The sequence below is a fragment of the Hemicordylus capensis genome, chromosome 1 (genome assembly GCF_027244095.1).
Source record: "Hemicordylus capensis ecotype Gifberg chromosome 1, rHemCap1.1.pri, whole genome shotgun sequence".
NCBI lineage: Eukaryota > Metazoa > Chordata > Lepidosauria > Squamata > Cordylidae > Hemicordylus > Hemicordylus capensis.
This window is the reverse complement of record NC_069657.1, coordinates 37,934,609-37,961,036: the sequence shown is the minus strand read 5'-3', so window position 1 is coordinate 37,961,036 and position 26,428 is coordinate 37,934,609. Positions and strand designations below refer to the sequence as shown.

Here is a 26,428-nt window from a genome sequence, read left to right as displayed (position 1 = left end):
GAGAGTAATTGGCCATATTTTTTTATTTATTTACATTTTATATTCCACTGTTCCTCCAAGGAGCCCAGAGCGGTGTACTATATACTTGAGTTTCTCCTCACAACAACCCTGTGAAGTAGGTTAGGCTGAGAGAGAAGTGACGGGCCCAGAGTCACCCAGCTAGTATCATGGCTGAATAGGGATTTGAACTCTGGTCTCCCCGGTCCTAGTCCAGCACTCTAACCACTACACCATGCTGGCTCATATCCACCCCCAGCACAGTACCTCCAGTGACTGTTGCTGATGTCTTTTTCTTTTAGATTGTGAGCCCTTTGGGGACAGGGATCCATCTTATTTATTTATTATTTCTCTATATAAACTGCCCTGAGCCATTTTTGGAAGGGCGGTATAGAAATTGAATTGATGATGATGATGATGATTTGATTGATTAAGTGTCGTCAAGTTGGTGTTGACTCTTATTTATTATTTATTTATTTGATTTGATTTGTATACTGCCCTTCCAAAATGGCTTAGGGCAGTATACAAATTCTTAGTGACTACATAGATAGATTATTTCCAGGATGATCTGTCTTTGACTTGGCCTTTAAGGTCTTTCAGTGGTGCAGTCATTGCTGTCGTAATTGAGTCCATCCATCTTGCTGCTAGTCATCCTCTTCTTCTCTTTCCTTCAACTTGTCCCAGCATTATGGACTTCTCAAGGGAGCTGGGTTTTCACATAATATGTATGTAGTATGATAGTTTGAGCCTGGTCATTTGTGCCTCGAGTGAAAATTCTGGATTGATTTGTTCTATGATCCATTTGTTTGTTTTCCTGGCTGTCCATGGTATCCTCAAAAGTCTTCTCCAGCACAAAAGTTCAAAAGTGTCAATACTTTTTCTATCTTGCTTCTTCAAAGTCCAGCTTTGGCAACTATAAGAGTGTTACGGGGAAAACAGACACATCATGGCATCTAAATATCCTTTCCAAGTCCTTCATTGCAACCTTACCAAATGCTAGTCTGCAGCGTATTTCTTGACTGCTGGATCCTTTACTTTTGACCGTTGATCCTAAAAGGCAGAAGCTATCCACCACTTCAGTGTCTTCATTATCAATTCTGAACCTGGTTGCTGTACCCGTTGTCATTAGTTTAGTCTTCTTGACATTTAGTCGTAGTCCCATTTTTTCCACTGTGCAGATTGCATATTTGCGTTAAAAAAACAGGGATTTGAGGAATTGCTCTGTTGCTCAAAAGTACCTTTTAAAACAAATAAAGCATGCCACAGGTTGCACAACAACTGTTGCCCAGGCATGCTTGAGGTTGCACAACACTACCGTATTTTACAGATTATAAGACGCACTTTTTTCCTCGAAAAATATCAGCCAAAATTCAGGTGCGTCTTATACTCGTAAGCCTGCCCAACAGGTTTGAGGGGGGGGGGCTATCCCCTGGCAAAGCCTGTACCGATACTAAAGGAGGGGGTTGGGGCGACCCTCTATTAACCCCGTGCCACCTGGGGACTGCCGCTCCAGCTCACCCTCCGCCGCTTGGGCCGTGGACTCCTCCCCCTCCCCCGACGAGCCGGTGGCCTCCGAGGATCGTGCCGCCGCAAAAGCTTCCAGGACCTGGGCCCTCCGCTGCCGCTGGGTCTTCGCCTGGTCCGCATCAGCCTCGAAGGCCGAGTCAAAATGGCAGCCGTTGCTGTGCGCGCCTGCACACGCCGCGGCAGCCCGTCTTCGAGGTGCCCACTTCGGCAGTGGGAAGCGTTGCCGTGGATGGCCCTTCACCCGGAGGGGACGCGGTGGTCCTGGGTGCGGCTGAGGCATGCTTGGCGGCGGCCACGCTCGCAGCGGAGTGGTCCGCTTTCGCCGTTTGCACCCTCGCTTTCTCCGTTCTGGGCCTAAGGCCCTTCAAACAAGGCACTCTGCTCTGCTCCATGGCAGAAGGAGGGAAAGGACAGAGCGGGGCACGATGGGAGGGCTTGGAGGGGAGATGGAGGCGAGAGGAGAAGGAAAGCTCGAAAACGAAAGAGGTTTTTTTTTAAAATAGGGTCAGACGCGAGGTTGAAGAGAAAACAAGGAGTGGAGTAGGAGCAATTGAAAGAGGACTTATCTGAGGCAAGAAGAAAGGAGAACAAACTGAAGCAAGGCTGAGAGTCCTTTCCTGGAGCTAGCAGGACTTTTCGGTACAGTGATTGCACCCTCGTGTTACCGATCATGGAGAAAACGAAAAGGCATTCATACAATGCGGGATTTAAACTCAATGTGATTAAATACACTGAAGAACATGGGAACAGGACAGCAGAGCGACACTTCGGCCCTCCAACGACAGAAAAAAACATTCACGATTGGCGGGCTGCTAAGGATGAACTAGAAAAAATGAATAAGACAAAATGTGCAAATAGAGGACTAACTGCAAAATGGCCCTGGAGCTAGCAGGATTTTTTGGTACAGTGATTGCACCCTCGTGTTACCGATCATGGAGAAAACGAAAAGGCATTCATACAATGCGGGATTTAAACTCAATGTGATTAAATACACTGAAGAACATGGGAACAGGACAGCAGAGCGACACTTCGGCCCTCCAACGACAGAAAAAAACATTCACGATTGGCGGGCTGCTAAGGATGAACTAGAAAAAATGAAGAAGACAAAATGTGCAAATAGAGGACTAACTGCAAAATGGCCTAAACTAGAAGATGACATTCTGAAATGGATTCAAGGACACCGTGAAAATGGCATTGGAATTACAACGAAGATGATTCAAATACACGCACATAAGCTTGCGCAAAAGTGTAACCTAACAGATTTTCAAGGTGGATTAGGTTGGTGTTATAGGTTTATGAAGCGCCATTGTCTTAGCATGCGAAGCAAAACCAAAATATCATAGAAAATGCCACAAGAGTATGAAGAGAAAATATTGTCTTTCCATCTCTTTATCATTCTTCATCAAAAGAAAACCAGTGTGAAACTAGGACAAATCGCAAATATGGATGAAACTCCTTTGACATTTGATGTACCGAATAACAGAACCGTTGCCATGAAAGGTGATAAAACTGTAACAATTAAAACGAGTGGGCATGAAAAAATGCACTGGCTGTTGTCCTTTCATGTTGTGCCGATGGCACTAAACTTATTCCAATGACAATTTTCAAGCGTAAAACAATTCCAAAACCATCTGAGATACCGCCGGGCGTAGTTGTTCACGTACATCAAAAGGGTTGGATGGATGAGGCTGGTATGAAATTATGGATTACCAAAGTGTGGGAAAGAAGAAAAGGCGCTTTATTGAAGAAGAGTTCACTGCTTGTACTAGATCAGTTTAGTAGCCATTTGAAAGATTCCGTGAAAGAGAAATTAAGGGAAGGAAATACAGAGCTGGCTGTTATTCCTGGAGGACTTACATCACAACTGCAACCTCTTGATGTCTCAATAAATAAACCCTTTAAAGTGTATATGAGAGAAGAATGGAATAAATGGATGATGGATGAAAATCAACATCAATTTACTCCAAAGGGTGCTTTAAAACGGCCTTCAATCAAACAAGTATGTGAGTGGGTTAAACAGTCGTGGTCAAGAGTGAGTGATGCCATTATTGTTAAATCTTTCAAGAAGTGCGGTATAAGTAATAGTCTCGATGGCAGTGAAGATAATTTTCTATATGAAGAGGAGGAGGAGGACGATGACGATGAAGAAGAAGAAGTGGGAGGGGAGGAGGAGAAGGAAAGTTCAGATGAAAGTTTTCTGGGTCTGTTTGGTTTTATAAATGTCTGTTTAAAGGTCTGTTTGGTTTTATAAATAATGGCAAATGTTATTTTTTTTAGTTTGGCTTTGTAAACTATTGATAACAGTTTAATATGTTAGAACTCTGAAAAACTGGATTAAAATTAAGGTGCGTCTTATAGTCCATAGCGTCTTATAGTCCATAAAATACGGTAGTCTAGAATGCAAACTCCAAACTTAGCACAAGTAGCTAGCACAACGTTGCACTAGTTCAGCAACCTACCACAAGCACTGCATTACTCAGAATGTCAGCCACTATGATGATGATGATGATGGTTGTTGTTGTTGTTATTACTATTATTATTATTATTATTCAGTCATCAAATTATTGGACCAGATACTGTACAGTCCTTAAAACATGGGCTCCTCACAACAACCCCTGTAATGTCAGTCAGTTTTATTCTTTTTATTTATTTACAGCCTGGGAATGGAGATTGAGGAATAGTGGCTTTCCCAAGGCTTTCAAGTAAATTCATGTTCACCATGAACACAGTTTTCCCACATCCATAACTAACAGCTGAACCACATGCCTACGAAGTATATAGATAAAATATATGCATCTTCATGTCCCGTTGTATATCTGAGCTTTTCATTTAAAAAAAAAATAACTTTCTACCCATTGTGATCTAAATATCCCATCAAGCCACAGATACAGGAAAATAAATATTATTAAGAATATTTATATATTCTTAAAAGTTCTCACAGTTCACAAAGAAAAAGTAGCAAGAGAGTTCTCCAAGGAAATTCTCTTGACAAGAAGTCTAAGGATTGTAAAGGTTAGATAAATTAGCAATATGCAAATTGTGCATGTGACATTTGCTCACCTCATTTGTGTTCTGTCCCAGCAATTCTTTTTTTTTGGTAATTGGGGGTGGGTGGGTATGTAGTTCAGATTTCTAAGGTGATACTCTAGAAATAAATATATATATGGGATTAACAGATAGTGGGCCACATGGAGGAGGGAAAAGGAAGAGAGAAAAGGAGAATGAGAATCTAGTCTAATCATCAAACCACTTGCCAAGAGATCTGAGGCCTGCTTCTGGATCTGCTACAAGAGTCAGTACAAGAGGGAGCATATTCCCTGTACAGTAGGGAATATGCTCCTTGCTGAAATAAGAGCATCTCCTTCTCTGTTTGTTTTCAGGAAGAACCTCAAGAGACTCCAGTTCTCGCAGGCTTTTCGTTAGAATTAATTTTTAATAATTTTTAATAATTTTAAAAACTTACTTTAATAACTATTTTATTCTATTGTTTTTATTGTCATGTCTTAATCTGTGACTTTTAAATATTTTAAATTTTGTACACCGCCTAGAGATGCACATAGCAGGCGGTATAGAAATATGATAAATAAATAATGTCCTCTGACTTTGTGTCCGGGGGCATGTCTTCCTTCATTTGGATCTTTGTGCACTTCTGGATCAGTTCCAGAGCACAGCTCACAGGGAAGAGAGCTGGTCTTGTGGTAGCGAGCAAGCATTGTCCCCTTTGCTAAGCAGGGTCCACCCTGGTTTGCATTTGGAAGGGAGGCTACATGTGAGTGCTGTTTGCTGTAAGATATTCCCCTTAGGACAGTGGTTCGCAAACTGGGAGCCTCCAGATGATGCTGAACTACAACTCCCATCAGCCCCAGCTACAATTTATTGTGGCTGGGGTTGAAGCGAGCTGTAGTTCAGCAACATCTGGAGGGCTCCCAGTTTGGGAACTACTGTTTTAGGGGATGAGGCCATAGCTCAGTACTAGAGCACCTGCCTTGCATGCAGAAAGCCCCAAGTTAAATTCACGGCATCTCTAAGTAGGTGCAGGGAAAGACTCCTGCCTAAAACCTTGGAGAGCCACTGCCAGTCAGTGCAGACAATACTGAGCTAGATGGACCAGTGGACTGACTTGGTATAAGGCAGCTTCCTATGTTCCTATGACTTTCCTGAAAAGCCCATCTACATTTGTCTAGCACCTTCCTGCCAAAGTACTCAAGGAAATGGACAATTTAAAATAATAATTAAGAGACTCGATACTAAAGGAAAAAAGGAAGGGAAAGGTAGAGGGGGGAAAATAAATTCTAGGTACCAGCATGTTCATGATATTACTACTAATACTACTAATACTACTATTACTACTTATAAATCACATAGTACCTAATGGAACTGCAAAAGAAAATTTTTGTAGGGGAAGGAGCTGAAATGACAGTTGGTCCCAGACAAGCCAATGGAGGGGCCTTCCCGTCTTGCCTCTCACTCCGATGCAGCTCGGTGGAATGGCCGTTGAAGGAGACCGTTCTGGCAGGGGAGGAGCCAAATGGCAGTTGGTCCCAGCTGAGCTAATGGGGATGGGAGTGGGCTTGTTTTTTCCTTGAAGTCCTGTCCCCAGTCCCAGGTATTTGGGAGAAGGCTGGGGTTTCTCAGTGTTGAAAGCATGTTACTCTTCAGGTTCCCACCCCACTGCAACAAACCTTTATTATTATGGCTTTGTGTCCTGATATTCAAAACAGGTTCCAGGCTTAAATCTTTGGCGCTCTCTGGGTCCAGTGACACCAGAGTAGCTTAATTTTGCCCTATCCAACATCAGCACAGCATCCATCCTGTGGCTGCTGTTGGTATTGCTTTTTAGATTGTGAGCCCTTTGGGAACAAGTGACATTTTCTATCTATCTATCTATCGATCGATCTATCTATCTATCTATCTATCTATCTATCTATCTAAACTGCTTTGGAAACTTATGTTGAAGAGCAGTATATAAGTAGTAGTAGTAAGACCATAAGAACAGCCCTGCTGGATCAGGCCAAAGACCTATCTAGCCCAGCATCCTGTTACACAGTGGCCCACCAGATGCCTCCGAGAAGTAGTAGCGGTAGTAATATTTAATTCTAACTAACCTGTTGCTGTTGTACCTGACAGCTCAATACAGCATTTCTGTCCAATGCAGTACATGTATTTCTGTCATGAGTCATCTTGCCCCCTTTTTTACCCTTCCTAATGTTTTGGACTATGCGAGCAAAATTGGTGGCTGACATCCAGAGCAGCCATCTTGAGATGCAGACAAGCTGTGTCCCTGTACAGCAGAGCTGCCCTGAGCTGAGCCAGAGTGGTGCCAAGCAACAGAGCATGCACATGTTTGTGAGGAGGGGAGAGCAGCAAACACGGCTTCCTTCTCCCCTCATGTGCGCATGCTCTGCTGCTCATCAACATCCTAAGATGGCCACTGTGATGTCAGCCACTGCTATAAATGACAAGCATAGTAAGTGGAATGGTCCTGCCCCCTCCCCCTCATAGAGTACTCAAGGAACAGAATGGCTGCTTATTGTTTCTCTTGCTTGTCTATCAGACCAGAGGCTTTTCTTTTAGGATGGGTGGAGAGCAGTACTATCTGAATACAATAAACCTATTCACACATTTTTTATTTTTTTATTAGAAGCATTTAATATACCACCCACTCCAAAGACTCCAGGTCGTGTACATTCATTATGTTGAATTAGTCTTCAGTTTATGTATTGTATACACATACAAATCTGTACAATCCACACATTATGTTCAGCTAACATACAGTAGTACATTCCTATCTCTACTCTGTATTTGAGGGGTTCTTTGGGGAGATTAACTTAATTAAGTTAATTAATTAACTTAGTTAATTAATTGACTGTATTTGAGGGGTTTGAGGAGATTAACTTAAAATGAATGCATGTACAGACACATGTACTGACATGTACACGTATTTGTGTACACAAATACAGACATCTGTGAGTACATACAGAATAGGGCTTGTGCAATCTGCATATTTTCTTGGGTCCCCCCACCTCCACCTCTCAGTGATGAGGGCAGAATTGTATTGCTTTTAAAACAACCGCTTAGGGCTAGGTCAGGGGTCAGCAACCTTGGCTCTCCAGCTATTGTTGAACTGCAACTTCCATCTGGGGATGATGGGAGTTGTAGTTCATCAACACTTGGAGAGCCAAGGTTGCCTACCCCTGGGCTAGATGAAAAACCTCTTAGGGTACTGGATGGAAAGCCTGGAATCTAGATAATACCCTCACATTCTAGGTAATATGGCAACCCTACCACTAACTTTCTTCTGCCTTAAGTAGATTAGCAAGTTCTGCATCTAAATCAGTGTGGGCAGACTTGGCACTCCAGGTGTTTTTGGACTACAGTTCCCAGCGTCCCCAGCCACTGTTTATTATGGCTGTGTAAGATAGGAGTTGTAGTTCAACAACAGCTGGAGGGTCAAGTTTGCCCACCCCTGATCTAGATGACATTAGAACATAAGGCTTGTTCAAATGATTATAGTTAGGGTAGGGCAAGTGTCCTAGTCCTACCCTAGCTCAGGAGCTGTGCACGCTCCCATTTGCTGATCATCTGTGAGTTAAAAATGAGGTCAGAGATGGGGAGCTTCATGTGCTAAGCCCCAGCTGGGTATTTCAAGCATGCCCTATTCAGATTCCATCCCTAGTTTTGTAACGAGGTAGGAGGAAAAACCATCCTACCCAGCTCGGGCTTAGCACACAGTCAAGTTCCCCACCTCCAACTTTGTTTTTAATTCAAAGATGATCAGAAGATGGGAGCATGTGCAGCTCCCAAACTAGGGTAGGACACTTGTCCAACCCTAATAATAATGGCGTGAACGAGCCTATAGTCTTCTGTGTGTCTAGCATCCCCTAGAGGAGGGTAACCTTGACACTCCAGCTGTTGCTGAACTACAGTTGCCATCTTCCCCAGCCCCAATAAATTGTGGGTTGTAGTTGGATGATGGGAGTTGTAATTCAACAGCTGGAGTGCCTAAGTTGCCTGCCTCTGGAGACAGAATTTGGTCCTGTATTTGGAGGCAGAGGGTAGTGGAGAAGCTGAGGGAACTAGAGTTGCTGGGTCCTCACCCAAAGATAACACTTCAACACTGACCAGCATGCAGCCTCCCTCTTGTTTTCGGAGCAAATCATGGTTCAGTGTTATATGTGCATCTATGTTCCACCCTAATTAATGTCCCGCCCTAATTATAATCGTGTGAACGAGCCTTATGTTCTAACGTCATCTAGATCTGGGTGGGCAAACTTGGTGTGGAGAAAGTGGATAGAGAGAAATTCTTCTCCCTCTCACATAACACTAGAACCAGGGGTCATCCCATGAAATTGATTGCCGGGAAATCTAGGACCAACAAACAAAAGTACTTTTTCACACAACGCATAATCCACTTGTGGAATTCTCTGCCACAAGATGTGGTGACAACCAACAACCTGGATGGCTTTAAGAGGGGTTTGGATAACTTCATGGAGGAGAGGTCTATCAATGGCTACTAGTCAGAGGGCTATAGGCCACCTCCAGCCTCCAAGGCAGGATTCCTCTGAGTACCAGTTGCAGGGGAGTAACAGCAGGAGAGAGGGCATGGCCTCAACTCCTGCCTGTGGCTTCCAGCGGCATCTGGTGGGCCACTGTGTGAAACAGGATGCTGGACTAGATGGGCCTTGGGCCTGATCCAGCAGGGCTGTTCTTATGTTAATGGTAAGCATGGGTTAGCTTTAATAAAGGTTTGTAAATCCTCTTCTGCTTGTAAACTCTGGTTTGAAGAGTTACTATTAACACCTGTACAAATCAAGTGCTGCACCAGGGCTAACTTCAATAGAAGGATGAAGCATTTAAGTGTGAGAGGGAAGGAGGGAGGGGGTATAAGTGTGAAAGCCTACAATGCACTCCAAATCTTCAAATCATAGTGAATTGCACTCAAGCACTCCTTCCAGCTGCTGTGCCAATCCCTTTGATTTCCTGCTTCCTCTCTCCACCCATACTGTAGTCAGCGGGCAGGGACAACTCTTTCATGAGATGAGGCGGCTGCCTCACGCAGCAGATTATTGGGGTGCCAGCAGGGCAACAAGATTTCTTCTGCCACCATCATCAGAGCAGCTCTTTGAGACTGATCCAAACCTTGTAGACTTTTCAAGGAGTGCTTTTCACACTTCTTGCAGAGCTTGCAAGAAGCACAATAAGAAGAAAAGAGAAGGCTGTTAAAACATAAGAACAGCCCTACTGGATCGGGCCCGAGGCCCATCTAGTCCAGCATCCTGTTTCACACCCTTTCATCTTGCCACTTTCAAAGCTTGGAAGGGTTGATTTGGAAAGGGGGCTAGCCCACACCAGGGGCATAGGGCAAGGCAGTATTTGGCTAGGGGTGTGCATGCAAACTAATCCACTGCGAACTGAGCCAGTTCTAGCAGTTCGATTGTGAACTGGTTCAAGCCGGTTTGGTGACCTGACTGGCCCAGTTGATGAGTTCAACTGAATTGGTTCAGGGGCCCATGGTTCGGTTCGGATTCAGACTGAACCACAGCAACTGGTCTGTGCACACCCCTACATTTGTCGCCCAGTCTCAGACGCCATAATAGTGTGGGCTACCTCTGCCAAAATGACTCTACTTTTGCCTCATGGCAGGAGAAGAAAGGCGAATGCAATTCCCTTTACTTTGAAAATTCCCTTTATTTACTTGGAAGTGATCACAATCCAACATAGCATTAGGCATATTGAAATCAGTGAGCTTAAACATACCAACTCTATGTTGGATTGTGGCCATTGGCTGACACACTGTGCAAGCATCAGCCCAGTAATGTGTGCGTGCAAATTGTACAAACACTGTGCAAAGGAGGTTACACAAGGGTAAGCCCATTATTTCCAATGCATTTACGCTTGTATAATGCTTTGTGCAGCTTGTGTGTACGCAACATTACTGAGCTGACGTACCCTTGTGTGGTAAGTCAGCCATAAGTCTTTAAAATAAGCTGTCATTTTCAATAGTGCCATTGATTTCTAGGGATGTCACATTAACTCCTTATCTGGAGGAGGCAGAAATGTACATTTTTAGTGTTGTTTGGGTGCCAAGATGTCTAGTTATGCCTCTAATCTGTCTGTTAGTGTCATGCTGGATAAACAGACTATAAAATTACCTCATCGTTTCAGATAGGGCTGATTCACAGGATTTACTGTATTGGAAACTAGATGCTGTGTGTGTGTGTGTGTGTGTGTGTGTGTGTGTGTGTGTGTGTGTGTGTGTGTGTGTGTGTTGACTTGAATAAATGAACCATCAGAATGTGCCAATGTGGTCATTCTGATGTTCCGTCTTTTCTATGCATCACCACTCACATTCTCAGCTGTATGGAAAGGAATATTGAGGTTCTGTACTCATTAAAGACTTGTAACAAAACAAATACCCTCTATTGAACATTACTGTGTCGGGGAACAATATATCCAGAGCTATAGTTACAGACCACACTGTGCCTTAACTGAGCTACATTTTCCATAGATGCAGAAGTATAACACAGCTGACGTTATAAAGAATCTTTATTACAATGCCTGTTCCTGTAAAATCCGGTTGCAAGGTTGTTGTTTTTTTTAAAAAATTCTCTAAGATCTAATTGAATCCATTTTAACAAAACTTCTGCTTGCAAGAACAGCGTATATAAAAATATGGACAGGCTTTTATGTTATGGAAGGTTTCATTTTGTTAGACTTACTTTGGTAAAAAATATGTCCCACCAATAGCCAGTGTTAAGCAAAGACTACTGCAAATTTTTTAAGAGATCATTGATTCACTCATTTGAATTGTGTTGTTTATTTTCAGCGGCTGTAGACTGCTCAGTGCCAAAAAGCAGGTTAAACAGCATAAAATGTAAGTATTCCCTTTGAGGCATCTAATTTTTGTGCTAAAGGTATACCATGACTTATGTTCTTACCAATAACTGTGCTGTGTTTCATCAGTCTGAACTGCAGGGCAGGAAGATCTAGTGTTCTTTCTGCCCTGTAAGGCACAACCCTTCTCCCCACCCCACCCTCACACCCACCCACCACAATACATTTGCCATCATTTTGCCACACCTGCCAAATAGTTTTTGCCATTTGTTTCCCAATTTTAATTCCCTTCATTTCTAAACCTATTTCTGGGTGGGGTCAAAGGGCAGAACTTAATCCTTCACAAGTGCACCTACACAATCCATGCCATAACATGCTTTAGAGAGAAAGTAGTTCTCTTTCCTGTTAACTAACATAGGAACAACACATAGGAACATAGGGAGCTGCCATATACTGAGTCAGACCATAGGTCCATCTAGCTCAGTATTGTCTACACAGACTGGCAGTGGCTTCTCCAACATTACAGACAGGAAGCTGTATTGTGGAGATGCGAGGGAGGGAACTTGGAACCTTTTGCTCTTCCCAAAGTGGCTCCATCCCCTAAGGGGAATATCTTACAGTGCTCACATCAAGTCTCCCATTCATATGCAACCAGGGCGGACCCTGCTTAGCTAAGGCAACAAGTCATGCTTGCTACCACAAGACCACCTCTCCTCTCCAGAAGCAATACTCTGAGGCAGGTCCAGCTCTGAGAAAGATCCAGTGGAATAATGCACTCTACCCATGCAAAGGATTCAGGGAAGGTGGACTTGCTGCAGGGAAAGGCCTTTTTCATGATATTTTCTTTTATCAGTGGAGTATAAGGGAAGATGTGCTCTGTAATGCTGGATGGGGCGGGGCATCATTCGGAGAATGAAACTAAATGATCTCAAAATGGCAGGGTGTTTCTGTAGTGGGGAAGTAACCTCCCTTGTGGTTACTTAATTTAATTTATTTGTTTTGTTTTGTGTTTGAGTGCTATAGCTGGATGTGGGGAGGAGATTTGTACTCAGCCATTAAATACTGTTTTTTAGTTCACAAAATGGTGCAAGCATGCAGTGAAGTTCTGTTGTTGTCTCAGAGACACTGATGTTGTCTCAGGCACTGGTCCAGTGGTCGCCCTTGATATTCATGCAACCACATTCCACAGAACATTCACTGAGGAAAGTGGAAGATCTCATTTTCCTAGGGACAAATGTGTCAGGAAAATGTGATCTTTCCCCCCACCCCATCAGCTTCCTGGATTAAAGTCTGGATAGCACATTAAAACTATGCAGCTATTGTGCAAAAAATCCAAACAAAAACATAATCCACTTCTGGAAAGACCCTGGTTCAACTACAGGAAGATTACAAAAAACATGGAAATAACCAAGCCGTGCTACATACTACAGAGGGAAGTAAAAATCCCGCCTGTCTAATTTAATTTAAGAGAAGGTTTCTTTTAAACTCTAAATATGGCAATAGGTCAAACCTTGAGGATGAGCAAATCCCATCAGGATAACTTTACTGCTAATAAAATAGTCCATATTAATATGGGATGAAGTTCAGTGTTTTCCTTTTTCTCATATTACCTGTCTGCTAGGTACTGACAAGAGACCTATAATATCTCTTCAGTGCCTCCTCTCCAGCTTGCTTATTTATTCATACATCAATTGGACTTGTATCCAATATGCGACAGAAAATGTCATTGCAAATATTAACTGATCTGAAATTACAATTATCAGACATGTTGCCTGTGTGTCTCCAACGTTTCTTGGGAGAAAACAATAGAAGGATGTACAGTTGCACCTGCAACACACACAACATTGAGAGTAATGATCTTTAAAATGTTAGCTTCCTGGGCTCCAAAGTATATCAGTCAATGGAGGAGAAGTAAGTCAGCTTGTCAAATTAAAAAGGATATTGCTCCTGTTATTGCACTGTATCTGTTTTCTGTATGGACTCATTATTTTTGTAGCTATTTCTGTGCATTCATTCTAATTAGGTTATGTATGAGTGCAGCATCTTGAAGTGATACACAGCAGCTGAAGCGCTCTTCTCCCAGGGGCGTAGCTATAATTGAGTGAAAGGGTTCAAAGAACATTGGGCCCCAGCTTCTGGGGGTCCCCCAGCTCCGTCCCTCCCTATTTTCTTCATTATCTCACTCATTCGGCGGGGGGGGGGCAGAGAGAGGGATGAACACAGGCTCCTTCTCCCCTAACTATGCCCCTGCCTTCTCGAGGTAAAACTATTCCATTCCTTTCCCCATATGATCAGCCACAGAGAAGCTAAGAGGCACAAATCTTCCACTGAGGATTTCTAGATCTCCCTTAGTATTTAGGAGTCAGCGGTCCTTGTGGGCCATCAGCACTGAGGGCTGCTTTCCTCATTGTACAGCATCACATTCTATTTAGGCTGTGTTCTCACATTGACAGTGATCATGAGGAAAGAGTTAACCATAATTGGCCAGCCCCACACACTCCCGCAGAGCATGTCATGAGAATCAGGAATACATAGATCAGTTCCTGATTAGCGATCCCAATTAGATGCAGGTTAACCACAGCAATTTAATTGGGATTGCTTGGAAATTACAGGCTCTCACGACACGCTCCGAGTGAGTGTTAACTCCAATTGCAGTTAACTCTTTAACCACGATAGTTCTCATCTTGAGAACGCGGCCTTAGTTTATTATAGTTATAGCCCTCTTTTCTTTCATGATGAAAGTCAAGTTAACGTCATTGGTCTCCCCTGCAAACACTGAGCAGATGCAGCCTGTCGTTTGAGCAGGGTTGCGGCATCATGTCCATTCAGACCAGATCAGAGACTTAACACGTTATAGCTAGGGGTGGTCAAATCTTTCCATTTCCATCTTGTACAAATTTCATACATTTCCCTTTAATTTCTGTTCCATTGTCTTCTCCTACCCCCGCTCCACTGGCCGATTCTATTTCTGTCACAGAAGAAAAAATCACATTTAGAATATACATCTAGCGATATATATATTTCAAATATTTTCACATATATCACGTATGTCCTATGCAAACAGCCAGTACAATAATTAAGGCTGTTAATCAAATCAGGACAATAATCAGATTCAATTTGATACAGTCTATATTGGCGACATTTTCATCATATCCGTTTTGATGCAAAATTGCTACAGTAATATTGGCACTACCTGATACAATATTTTCCATATCCTATAGGACTGTATCAGGCTTCATCTGATGACCAGATGGGCTGTTTTCATGCTTCTTTTCTCCGTTGGTGATGTCACAAAACTTGCTTGTCATTGAATCTGGTGATATGCCATATATGGAAAACTCTGAAGGTGGAGCAGGGAAGAGAGAACAGTTATATGATTGACGTCCCTGCTTCAAATCAATACCTCTTCAGGCATTGCTTGCTTCTCAAAAAGTCTAGACCTTTTGCATTAAATGAGGATTGTATCAAGCCCTAAGAAGGTTGTGCCATCAACTGCACAAAAGGTCTACCAAGCCTGAAAATTTCATCCCATTCTGACTAATAATAATATTTTAAAAGACATTTTGATGATTTTCCATTATTTCTTATGGGCTGATGCGTCTACCCCAATAGCAATACATCAAATAATTTGATCCTGGTTGATACAGTTATTAGTTGCATGATTCACTAATCATGCATCATACTGATATAGGGTCAGATACAATGATTTTGTCCATGCACTAGAAATAATACATTGCCAAGTGTGCCTTTAAATATGTATCTTTACAGAAATCTTTCACTCCATATGAGTGCAAACTTGACACCATTGATGTGGCTGTTGTTCATCTGTGAGATTAAGAGAGTACAATAAAACATTTTTGTTGTCCTAAGCTTTTGCTTAATGTTTTGCTTTAATATTTTAATTGTTGTAAGCTGCCTTGGGGATCTGTGTCATGAAAGGCAGTCCAAAATATAACAAATACATAATAATCTCTTTTTTTTTAATATACTGTACTATTAGAAAAGTATTATCATATTTTTATGCATGATTTTGAGCTGCACTGAAATTCACTGTCCAAGCAAGTATCTCATTAAACACTTGCAGAAAACCCTAGCAGTGAAAGCAAGACTAGAAAGGAAGTGGGTCTTGCATAATCTGCAAGCAAGAATAAACATTTTAATTTAGAACAAACCTTCCAGAAGTTTGCATTCCTGAGTATTTTAGCGCCCACATCCAGAAGGCTGTATATAACTCACACAATCATTAACTGGTGTTTTTGTTTACTTTACTCAACTCATGCTCTAATTTCTGAGCCTACTATATATTTTACTTAATTTACTTAATGCTCCATTTAACACTACAGGTGTTAAATTAACATAGCAAAGCTAGGAAGAGTGTGTGATTACCAATTACTGCTGTTGTGAATGGTCACAGTACCTAATCTTTTATACATTTGAGCGTTGCATAGAAATTTTATAGACTGTGCCTTTTGTATTTCATGGTTCTTTCACCCCACTATTTACATCCCCCTCCTGCTAATTGTGTGTGTGTGTGTGTGTGTGTGTGTGTGTGTGTGTGTGTGTGTGTGTGTGAGAGAGAGAGAGAGAGAGAGAGATTTTTAATGCATATGATGAAGTGGGATCTAGTCCACTTAGATTTATGCCACAATAACTATTCGTCTTTAAGGTGCCACAGTACTTCTTTTGCAACTGGTTAATATGGCCACTGATCTGGAACATGCCTACTGGGTTGATTATGTTCTAGGTGCTAGATCCAGTTGAATGTACTAGAGGGGTGTGTGTTCAATTCTTACTTTGTTTTAATCAGTCGATTTATTTTAATAACTTAAATTATGATTTCCATCTGGTCTGTCATAGACCTGACCTGCATACCTAAAGCAGCATTGTCAACTATTTATTTGTTGGAATCCTAAGCAATCCTACATACAATAGCATCAATGCAAGTTTATTAGTCAAAAGTTCCCAGCTACCACTGTGGTAGGAAAGAGGACAATGAGAGATCCCGTGTTTATCATTTTATTTTTCTCCTTGTATTGCATAGCTTCCAAAGGGAAACCTTTTCTCTGCCCTTAGGGAAACTGTTACCTGCTAGTAAGGAGAGTGGCTCAAAAGTTTCCTCTAAGCTGATGATCCTAAGTGTCAGTTAATTCCATTAGGGTTTCCAAGTAGGTAAGACTGGAATTATACCCATAGAGTTCAGTCCTATGTCTCATAGGTCAACATGTTCTACATCATAATGTTGGTGGGTCTGAGCTGCCTGTGCTGCTGTGGGCTCCTAAGTAACTGCTGGCGGTCTTGCACTTTTGCACAAGAGCACAAATACTTAATGTAGAGTGCCCACATTCAGGAAGTATTACTTAGATGTTTTCAGTCTGTGTAGCACTCCCAGAGTGTGGGCATGCTACTTTAAGTATTTGTGCTCTGGCTTACAAAAGTGCAAGGCCACCAGCAGTTCCTTAGGAGCCCTCCAGAGTGACTCAGAACCACTCATGTTGCACTCAGAGCTGGATTAAGGTGGGTGCCCAGGGGGCCAGTGCTCCTTGGCCCCCATCTCCAGGGGGGCCTTCCACCTCTCCCTGCCTGCCATCCTCCTGTATCCCTGCATCATCTGCTTTAAAATGCTGCTGCTGATATCCGTTGTTGCAGCAGTCCCTTTCTTCCTTAACTCAGCTGTGGCACTTGCTCATCCACCCTCCTCAGCGCATACTTCTTGTGTGCTGAGCTGCCCCATCCCGTTGTTAGCAGCTCCTCCAGCATCTCCACCTCAAACTCTGCAGCAGCACCTTTGTTTCTTCCTAAATTAATCAAGTTAGTTCCATAAAAATGAAATCCAAAGAACTTTGCTAATCAGCTAAGGCCATTGGTATGCAATACTTATGTCCTATTAAACTCAGTAGGGCTTACTTCTGAGTAAACACATTCAGAATCAGGCACTAAATGTATTTGGTGGAGGAATTATCTTAAGTAAGGCTTAGTTTTCAGTAGAATGTACTTCCCAGACACACCCTGATCCTATCCGCACTTGTTTGGAAAGAAGTGCCATTGAAATCTGTAGAACTGGTTTGGAAGTAAATGGTCTTAGGATGGGGTAGAACTGCTTATACTTAGGATGGTTGCCTTTTTAATTTTTATTTTCACTGCCACCATCCCCTTCCTGGTGCCTCTCCTGCTTCTCAATCAAGATTTTGTTACTGGTTTGAGCATGAGTGTCAGCTCCAACTCAGCTACACATAGGAAATTACATATTTATGTGATGTATACTCCTCGTGTTAAAGGGGGTCAGGGGTTCTTTCCTCTTTTCTTTATTTTGAGTTTCTACAAACAACTTCTCTCCTCTTCTCTTTGAGTTTTGTGTGTTGGATTTTCCACCTCAGAAAAAGAAAGAATAAGGCAGAGAGAACGGCAACTCTTGATTTTCAGTTGGCTTCAAACTCTCACAGTTGGAAGGACTTTGTATTAATAAATTATTTGACAAGCTTCTTTGGAAGACATTAGCTTTGGCTGGGGCGGGTGGTGGTTAGCATGATCCTTCAGCTTTAGTTTTCTCTTCCTTGATGTTTGTGAACAGGAGTTCTTTTGAAAAAGGAGACTTTTTTGAAAAAGGAGACTTTCAGTTTCTCTGTGTTAACTAAACCAGCTTTGATTTGAGGAAGGGAGTAGTGCCAGAGAGGCAAAATCTGAAAAGCTGTATCAACTCCTGCTCAGATTTGAATAGGCAACAGGGTCAATAATTTAGACCTCTAGCCATACAGCTATCCAGAAGCAAGTAGAAGCAATAAGGCTGCAATTGTGACTCATTACAATTAACAGATTTTTCACCATTGACTTCAGTGGGAGCTAGACTGCATCACACAATGACTTTGTTGTGACCAGTCTTTTAAGAAATTCTGGCCCAGATTGGGTGCTCTAGTAGTAGTATTGTTTATTTCGGCCCAAGGCCAGCATACAGATTGGGTGCTCTAAAAAAACAAACACTTCCTCTATGGAAAGCTTCACTTTCTGAGTCAAACCTACAATCCCTCCACAGGTGGAGTCCCTGCATGGAGGAAGCGACATCCCACCTGATGCAACTACTTTGAAAGATGATGCTTCCACTTTGGAAGCAATTTGTATGAGTGGCATAGCCATTCTCCCCCACCCCCACCATGTTAAATCACCACCAAAAAGCAGTACACAAGTGCTTTGGCAAAAAGATGACATACAGATGTCAGGGGCATCACTATAACTGAACCAAAAAAAAGGGACAATTTTTAAAAAACAACATTTGTTATATCCTGCTCTTCCTCCAAGGAGCCCAGAGCAGTACTTGAGTTTCTCCTCACAACACTTGTGAGGAAACTCAAACTTGAGTTTCTCCTCACATACTTGAGTTCCTCCTCACAACAACCCTGTGAAGTAGGTTAGGCTGAGAGAGAAGTGACTGGCCCAGAGTCACCCAGCATGTATCATGGCTGAATGGCGATTTGAACTCGGGTCTTCCCGGTCCTAGTCCAGCACTCTAACCACTGTACCACACTGGCTATATGGCTATATTTTGTAACCAACCCATGTTCTTATGCTGATCATTTAGTCAAGACCACAAGGGTCCTCCTACTTTAAGTGTCCCAGGCCCCACAAAGCCTCATTCCAGCCCTGGTTATGCTGTGGAACATGTTGGCCACTGAATTCAGTGGGACTTACTTCCTAATAACCATGCTTAGGATTGCAACCAGAGTTATAAAATACAAGAGAATCACTGCATTATTTTTGTTAACTGTTTATTGCCCCTTGCTGCTGCTTAAGAAGCAAATATGTTACTCTGATTGTCACGCTCTCTGAACATGTTTTTCATGCAAGATTTATTTAAGTTTCAGCTGTTCTTTTAGCCAGCAGCAAAGCAGGCAAGTTGCCATGCCACAGGGAGAGTACTAGGCATGCTCATGTGGATTAGATGAGCCTGACTGACTAAAAAGAGCAGGTGAAATGTATAATGTGTAAGCTGTGAATCATTCTAAGCATGTTGATTGAGACCAGTGGCTGGAGGAATTCTGTGACTGCAGAATGTGTGACAGCAATGTGACAAAAGCTGTGCCAAATAAGACAGGTGTAGATGCCCGTGCCTGGATTATAGTAGCTGCGGAAACTTGACAGTTTTTCTATGGAGTATATTAGGAACACTGTCTGGACATTGTGATCTGAAGGGCTGAGGAAATAATGCATCAGTTTACACATAACATTTGCAACATACTAGTTTGCTGTTACATCAGAGTCACTAAACTATAGTTTGCAATTGTATCCTGGTTCGCAATCCTGGTAGTCAAGGATTATACTATAGCTTGCTGGTTCATATGTAATGCCAAATTATGGTTTGCTGCAAACCAGGAAGTGACTAATTAAATGGAGCACTCAAGGAGAAAGGGTGGAAGGGGCACATAAGCACAAAACACGACGTATGAATGGACCCAATAGTTCTTACTATGGCAGAAAACATATTTTCCAAGGAACTGGCCCACCAGAAAAAGGGCATCTATTGACCCATCTTATTTATTTACTTACTTACTTACTTACTTACTTATTACATTTATAAACCGCCCCATCCAGAGGCTCTGGGCAGTGATCAACAACTTTAAAAAGACATAAGACACACAATTGAAAACATACTGCTAAAAACAATATGAAAACAATGTTATTTATTTTTTATTATTTTATTTATTTATTTGATTTTTATACCACCCTTCCAAAATGGCCCATTTTGACCTTCACATACTTCCATTTGCTCTTAAATTAGGCAGGTCACACAACCCTCTATGGCGGGGTGGCAGGAAAGGCCAGATCACTCTTACCTTCCCTCGCAGATGATCTCTTAACTTGCTTGGGTCACACGGTGTGCACGCCCACACAAGTCATCTGGAAGCTGAGGAAATGCAGCCCGGCCTCCAGAAATCCCCCAATGCACCATGCACCTTGCAATTTCCCCACTGTCGGGTGCTCTAGCTGCCTGGTTCTGTGGCTGCTCAAGCTGCAAGCAGCCTGAGCAGCCACACGACTGGGACTGGGGTAGAAGGGCATGCTTGCACCATTCTACTTCAGTAAAAAGGGTAAAGGTAAAGTCTGCCGTCAAGTTGATTTCGACTCCTGGCACCCACAGAGCCTTGTGGTTTTCTTTGGTAGAATACAGGAGGGGTTTACCATTGCCTTCTCCCGCCAGTATGAGATGATGCCTTTCAACATCTTCCTATATCACTGCTGCCCGATATAGTATCAGCAGGGATTCGACCCGGCAACCTACTGCTTGTTAGTCATGCATTTCCCCGCTGTGTAGTCAGCAGCATTTCTGGCAAATATTTATTATAATAAATAACAAATACAGTAATCCCTCGACCTACGAACTACTCAACTTACGTTTTTTTCGAGTTACGAGCGACAAAAAAGACCGGAAGTAGTTGCTTACCGGAAGTAGTTGCTTACTCGACCTACGAATGTTTAGATGCGGCTTCCTCGAATTACGAGTGCTTTGAGACTTCCGTGGTGCGCTCCTCGACTTACGAAAATTTCGACCTCCGAACGTGCGTTCGGAATGGATTATTTACGTAAGTCGAGGGACCACTGTAGAACAAAAGTCAATATCACGATGATATAACAAAAAATAATGACGTGAGTTTAGATATGGCTCAAGGAACTACTTTCCTTGAGGTTATACAGAGAGGCTGGAAATAACTCTTCTTTTCTTAAAGTTTGCGAAACCTTTCGTAGTGGTGAAGGTTGGATTTAAATTATCCTTTGAATGTTAACTGTATGCAATTTGGTTTTTATCGTTCTCAGATTTTAGCTTTTAAAATAACTTCTAATTTGAAACTTTTTTAAAAATTGTAATTTTAAATGTGGTTTTAGCTTAGTCTTTTAACTTGTTTAACTTAAATTTGGTTAACTTTATTATTAGTCTTATTTTACAATGTATCTTTTTATTATGTTGTTAGCCACCCCAAGCAGTAGTGTGCCAGAAGTGCAGGGTGTAAAAACTTTAGATAGATAGATAGATAGATAGATAAAATTATAGCAATATTAAACTGAAGCCTCCTTTTCAAATGGATATCTTTATGTGGTATTCACATCATATGCTATGTTTTATTCATATGCTGTATTCAACACTCATACAGTAAGTGTACAGTGTCGTAGGTACAGCTCTGTACACAGGCACAGTTATTCACACGTTCTGTTGAACACAGTACAGCTGTACACTTCTCATCTGTACCATGCATTTGAGAGGCCTGTACCCAGCAGTGTTTTTTCATCTCTGTGTGGAATGAGTTTTGTTCTAGGCAGCAATATAAAGGTAGTGTGTGCGCTTGTGCATTCAGACTGGGGCCTTCCTGTTTCAACCTGAGTGGGATCTAAAATTAACTGAGCTGACATATAAAAACGTGTGAGTGTGCGCGCACGCCTTAGATGGAACACTGGTACCCAGGTTCATCTTTAAAATGACCACATTCACACAAAAACATGTATGAGTGTATAGACATCTGTACACTTGAACAGCATGATATCTGAACAGGGCTCAAGTCAAGGTTGAACATATGAAGCTGGCTTTGACTGTGTCTGATCCTTGGTCCACCGAGATCAGTATTGTTGACATTGACTGGCAGCGGCTTTCCGGGGATCCATGGGGAGATTTTGAAGCCCTACCTGGAGATGTCAGGGATTGGTATCTGAGACTTTTTGCATGCAAAGCCACTGCACTATGGTCCTACACCCCCTGCAATATTCACATATTTGTACAGCAGATCACAATTAGTTTTGACTTTGAACCAATAATTAACACATGCCTGCTCACTACCTGTTAATTTACTTCCAGAGGAAGGGAGGGCACCCCATCCATTGGCAAAGAGGCAACTGAAGCTGGAGAACAAAGAGTGCTCTTGCCCACTTTTCAGGTCTGGTTTTTGAAAAAGTGGGAGCTGCCATTGTTGAAAATGCACTCAACATTTTCAGCAATGAGTTATTTGGGTGAAAGGGGGGAAATTACTCAGCAGACAAAAATGCCCCACATATGGTGGCGGCACCAGCAGCAGCTTGGCTCTTTTTGCACGGAGCATAACACAGGACTAGTCAGTGAGAGTGCTAGCAGTTCTCAAACCTCAGTGCCTGTTTCCCACTGGAGAAAGGGAGGTCAGAAACAGGCAGTGTGATCACATTGCCCTGTTACAAGACTGAAGTGTGATCCAGACCAGAGTTACACTAATATGGTGGTTTTCTTGTCAGAAAGAAAATTGTTTTAATTTGTTTTAACTGTGGTTTTAAATTGTTTTAAGGTTTTAATTTCTGTTTTAATTTGTTTATGTTGCTGTAAACTACCCAGAGATGGGGCAGTGTACTACAACATCATCATCATTATTAAAATAATAATAATTAATAATTAATGATTCCTAGTTTTTAAAAAATATGCATGTAATACTGAATGGAAAATTCATAATTTTGAGCAGAAATCTTGTCTTATTTTTTAATTTTTTTAATAGCACAATTGGATAGATTTTCATAAACATGACTGCTTAAATTGGTAATACGAATACTTAAGCTGGGTGAAAATACTACTTAATACTTTAAATACTTTAAACTACTTAATACTACTTAAATTGGTAATACGAGAAGTAATACCTTTCTTTCTCTACACTTCATACCAAAAGAACTTGTTCTGTCCTAGGAAAGTTTCCAGCTGAAAGGTTTCTTTCATAACAAACTTCATAAGTTTCCTACAGAATTTATGTTTTTGTACAGCTGTCTTCTTGTTTATTGCTATTACGTTTTCATAGGAAAGGTTTGTAGGTGCTTGTGCTCAATCTCTGTAAATATCAGTTTAACCAGTTATTATTAATCATGGATTTGGAGCAATTATTGGTTTTTGCTTTATTTTTGAAACTTGGATAAACATGATTTTAGAAAACCTTTACTATGCACATATGGTATCTAGTAGTAATCATTTCATTAGTAAAAGGGTGTGTTTTGGCGTAGGTAATTGATTTTGTGTCCATGGGCTTGATATGCGATGGCCCTTTGCTGCTTAAAAAAAAATCCTTATAGTTATAATAAACTCTTTTTATGCACTGAGTTGTTTTATAGCGCATTCAGATGTAGTGCCTAACCACAGTTAAACCTGGCTGAGGTTGTAACTCCATTACACCTGAACATGCAAAAGCTGTGATGCCCCAACTCAGACATCATCACACTGGAGACCTAGCCTGTTACCCCCACAGAATGCTCTCTCACAAGAGTGGCAGACTAAGGGGAGTGAGGGAGGATGTTCTGTGTAGGAAAGCTGTGGGGATGGGCACTTGGGCGCATGCTGTCCCAATCCCAGAAACTGCCGCCAAGCCGCTATCAAACCCTGTGCCCTGCCAGCCTGCACGCCCATGTGGGGATGCATGCCACTGTCCTCAGCCCCAAAGGGCAAGCCCACTGTCCCCAGCCAGCTGGAAACTGTAACTCTCCTCTCCCAGGAATACATGCGCCGGGAGATCTGCATACAGCGCCACATCAAACCCAGCCTGTGAACGTGCTCACACTGTCCACGCAAGTGGGTATGCCCTGGCAAATGCCCTTATCATGGCAGGAATAGCCAGCATTCACAGGGCATTCCCTCTCCGGCCAGGGAGCAAATATTTCATGGGTGTGTGTGTGAGAGATCCTGTTTATCTTTGAGGAGCTGCCACAAGCAGAGATTCAGAAGCAGCAAAGTTCTACTTTTTTCAAATATAGTTTTCGGAAGGCAGTGCCAGGCCCTTCCTCCTTTGGGGGGTTCGTGCCCCTCGGGCTTACTCATGAGCAGGGCCAGGTGGCTGGGTTGTCAGTGCTCCACCATTGGAGCCTGCTCCAAAAACCATGGCCCAAGAGTGTGCTCAGTTTCAGGGACACCCCTAGACAACTTGTGAGAAGGACCATCAGAGGGGGGAGGAGAGAATTACCGAGCAAAAACTCTACTGATGCATGACAGCAAAACATTCCCCCCTCCCATGGACAGACGTCTCATTAGAGTGTCAGGTCATTAGCTCTAAATAGTGCAAGGTTGCTTCTTGGCTGACGGCTGTTGGTAGAGGTGCCCTGGAGACAGCTTTCCATGTCTTGGGTACCACGGCCAAGCCACTGCAAAAACGTGCCTCCTGCCAGCCCATGTGGAGATGTGCACCCCTGCCTGTGCCCCCATGGGCAACGCGGCCATCCTGGGGAATCTAGAGACCGAGGTGCTCTACTCCTGGGAATCCCCACGCCTGGAGGTTTACATACAGGGCCATGCTGGGCTGGATCCAGGGATTTTGAATGGGTTTAATGGTCATGCTGCAGCTCCTTGTCCGTACCGTCCATGCAAATGCTTTGGGTGGGTGTGCTATTGGCAGGCTTTGAAAGGCAGCCCCCCAGCAGGGATTCCCTAGCAGCCAAGTTCTGTCTTTTTCACAGAGAGGTTAGGGAATGGGTGGCCAGCCTCTTCCCCTTTTGGGGGTTCATGACCTCCAAGCTTACTCATTATCAAGGCTGGTCACCAGGATCAGTCTTGGGTAAACTGAGATCCTTCTTCAAGGATCTGGCTACTTGACATGGGGCTCACTGGCCAGGCATGAGAGGAACAGGTCATGGGGACACCCCCAGAAAACTCATGAGAAGGACCATCAGAGGGAAGAGGAGATAATTGCCTGACAAATCTGAAATGAATACAGACAGGAAAAAAATCCCCTTCTCCCACTCCCTTAAGGTAGTATCAGTCCATGGGGACTCAAAAGAAAGCTTGGTTGCTGTGTGCAGGTGAGTCACAGCCAAGCTGCTGTGAAGCTGTGTCCCCTGACAGCAGGATATCTGCATACAGTGCAATGGCGGACCATGACCTGGGAATTTTGAATGTGTTTAAAGGTCCCTCCCCTCTGTGCATGTGTCTGGGCAAGGACAAAGGGAGCATCTAGATGGCCTTTGGGTGCATGGAAGTCTGCACAAGGGAGGAGAGTGGGGAGGTTTAAGGGGGATCTGTTCTTTTTTTCTTCTTCTTCAAAGAAAGGGTGGGTAAGTGGAGCCCAGTCACTTTCCCTGGGTGGTTTACAACCCATGCTTACCCATGAGCAGGGCCAGCAGGATCAGGATCAATCTAGTTTTGGGAAAGATTCTTCCAGTGCAGTAGCCCACGCGGACTAGGTCTGCTCACAAAGAGTGTCAGGCCATAGGTGCTCTAAGTAGAGCTGTGCTGTGCTGCTGTGTGTTGGAAAGTGGTGGGCAGGGGTATCCCAGAGACTGCTTTCCTGATCCCGGGGACAGCGGCTAAGGTGCCACAGAAACAAGCCCCCTGCCCGATCGTCTGCACCTCTGCACAGATGTACCCTCACCTATGGCCCCTGCAGTCAGCCCCACTGCCCCGGGGCTGGGGGAGAAGAAGAAAGTGCCCTGTTCCACAATTCCCCACTCCTGCTTATCTGCATACAGTGCACAGATGGAATGGACTGGCTTTTTAAAGTTTGTGCAAATGCACAGTCCCATTGGCGCACTCCATGACCACGCACACAGCCTGGCGATGGCACATGGGGTGTCAGAATCTCCTCTGGGGTGCATGCAAGGCATTCGAGGGATTCAGAAGAGGGGCATAGTGAAGAATCATTTCTATTTTTTAACAAGGAGAGCTGGGGCCCCCACTAAAGTGCACAGTTGGGCCATGGAGCTGTCTGGGATTGGCCTCAGAGGCTGAGCAGCAGGGAGGGGCTTCCCTCTCCCACAACTGGAGTTTGTCTGGTCATGGTTTGGTGAACATCTGCAGCATGAATTTGAGTTGGAACCCCAACTCAATTGGAATTGGAACCCCAGCCACAATTGAACCCCAGCCACAACCCCAGCCACAAGTTGAATTGGAACCCCAGCCACAATTAACTACAGTTAGCTGTTATGTCTGAATGCGGCCTTTATCTTATTGCTCTTTCCTTAATATTTTCTCAGTTATTTTACTGATTGATGCATTGGTGTATTTGCTGGCCCAACAAGTTTGATGCTTTCTTGTTTTATGGACCTGTTGCTGTAATAAACGGTGGTGGTGGTGGTATCCTCCGATTATACTTAAGAAAATACCATC

General features: G+C 43.0%; 1 protein-coding gene and 1 long non-coding RNA gene across 11 annotated transcripts in view; one reads left to right on the top strand and one right to left on the bottom strand.

The window, feature by feature from the left end:
• The window catches only part of LOC128336661 (uncharacterized), a 36,028-nt gene extending 29,688 nt beyond the window's left edge, over window positions 1-6,340 (bottom strand). The window contains exons 1-2 of one of the 2 annotated variants that reach the window (XR_008312031.1): window positions 5,893-6,340; window positions 4,585-4,669 (exon numbers count right to left, since the gene is read on the bottom strand). This is a non-coding gene — a long non-coding RNA (uncharacterized LOC128336661). The remainder of the gene's footprint in view (window positions 1-4,584; window positions 4,670-5,892) is intronic. The other variant, XR_008312032.1, reaches the window with a different exon arrangement.
• Window positions 1-26,428, top strand: part of SPATA7 (spermatogenesis associated 7) — a 102,426-nt gene that overhangs the window by 29,891 nt on the left and 46,107 nt on the right. For 7 of the 9 annotated variants that reach the window (XM_053276590.1, XM_053276571.1, XM_053276580.1 and 4 more), the window contains one exon: window positions 11,351-11,398. The exons of 1 other annotated variant lie outside the window; for it this stretch is intronic. In XM_053276590.1, the coding sequence (XP_053132565.1) occupies window positions 11,351-11,398 (48 nt within the window). Of the gene's footprint in view, window positions 1-5,958; window positions 6,131-11,350; window positions 11,399-26,428 lie in introns of those variants that run through there. One more of the 9 variants, XM_053276617.1, reaches the window with a different exon arrangement.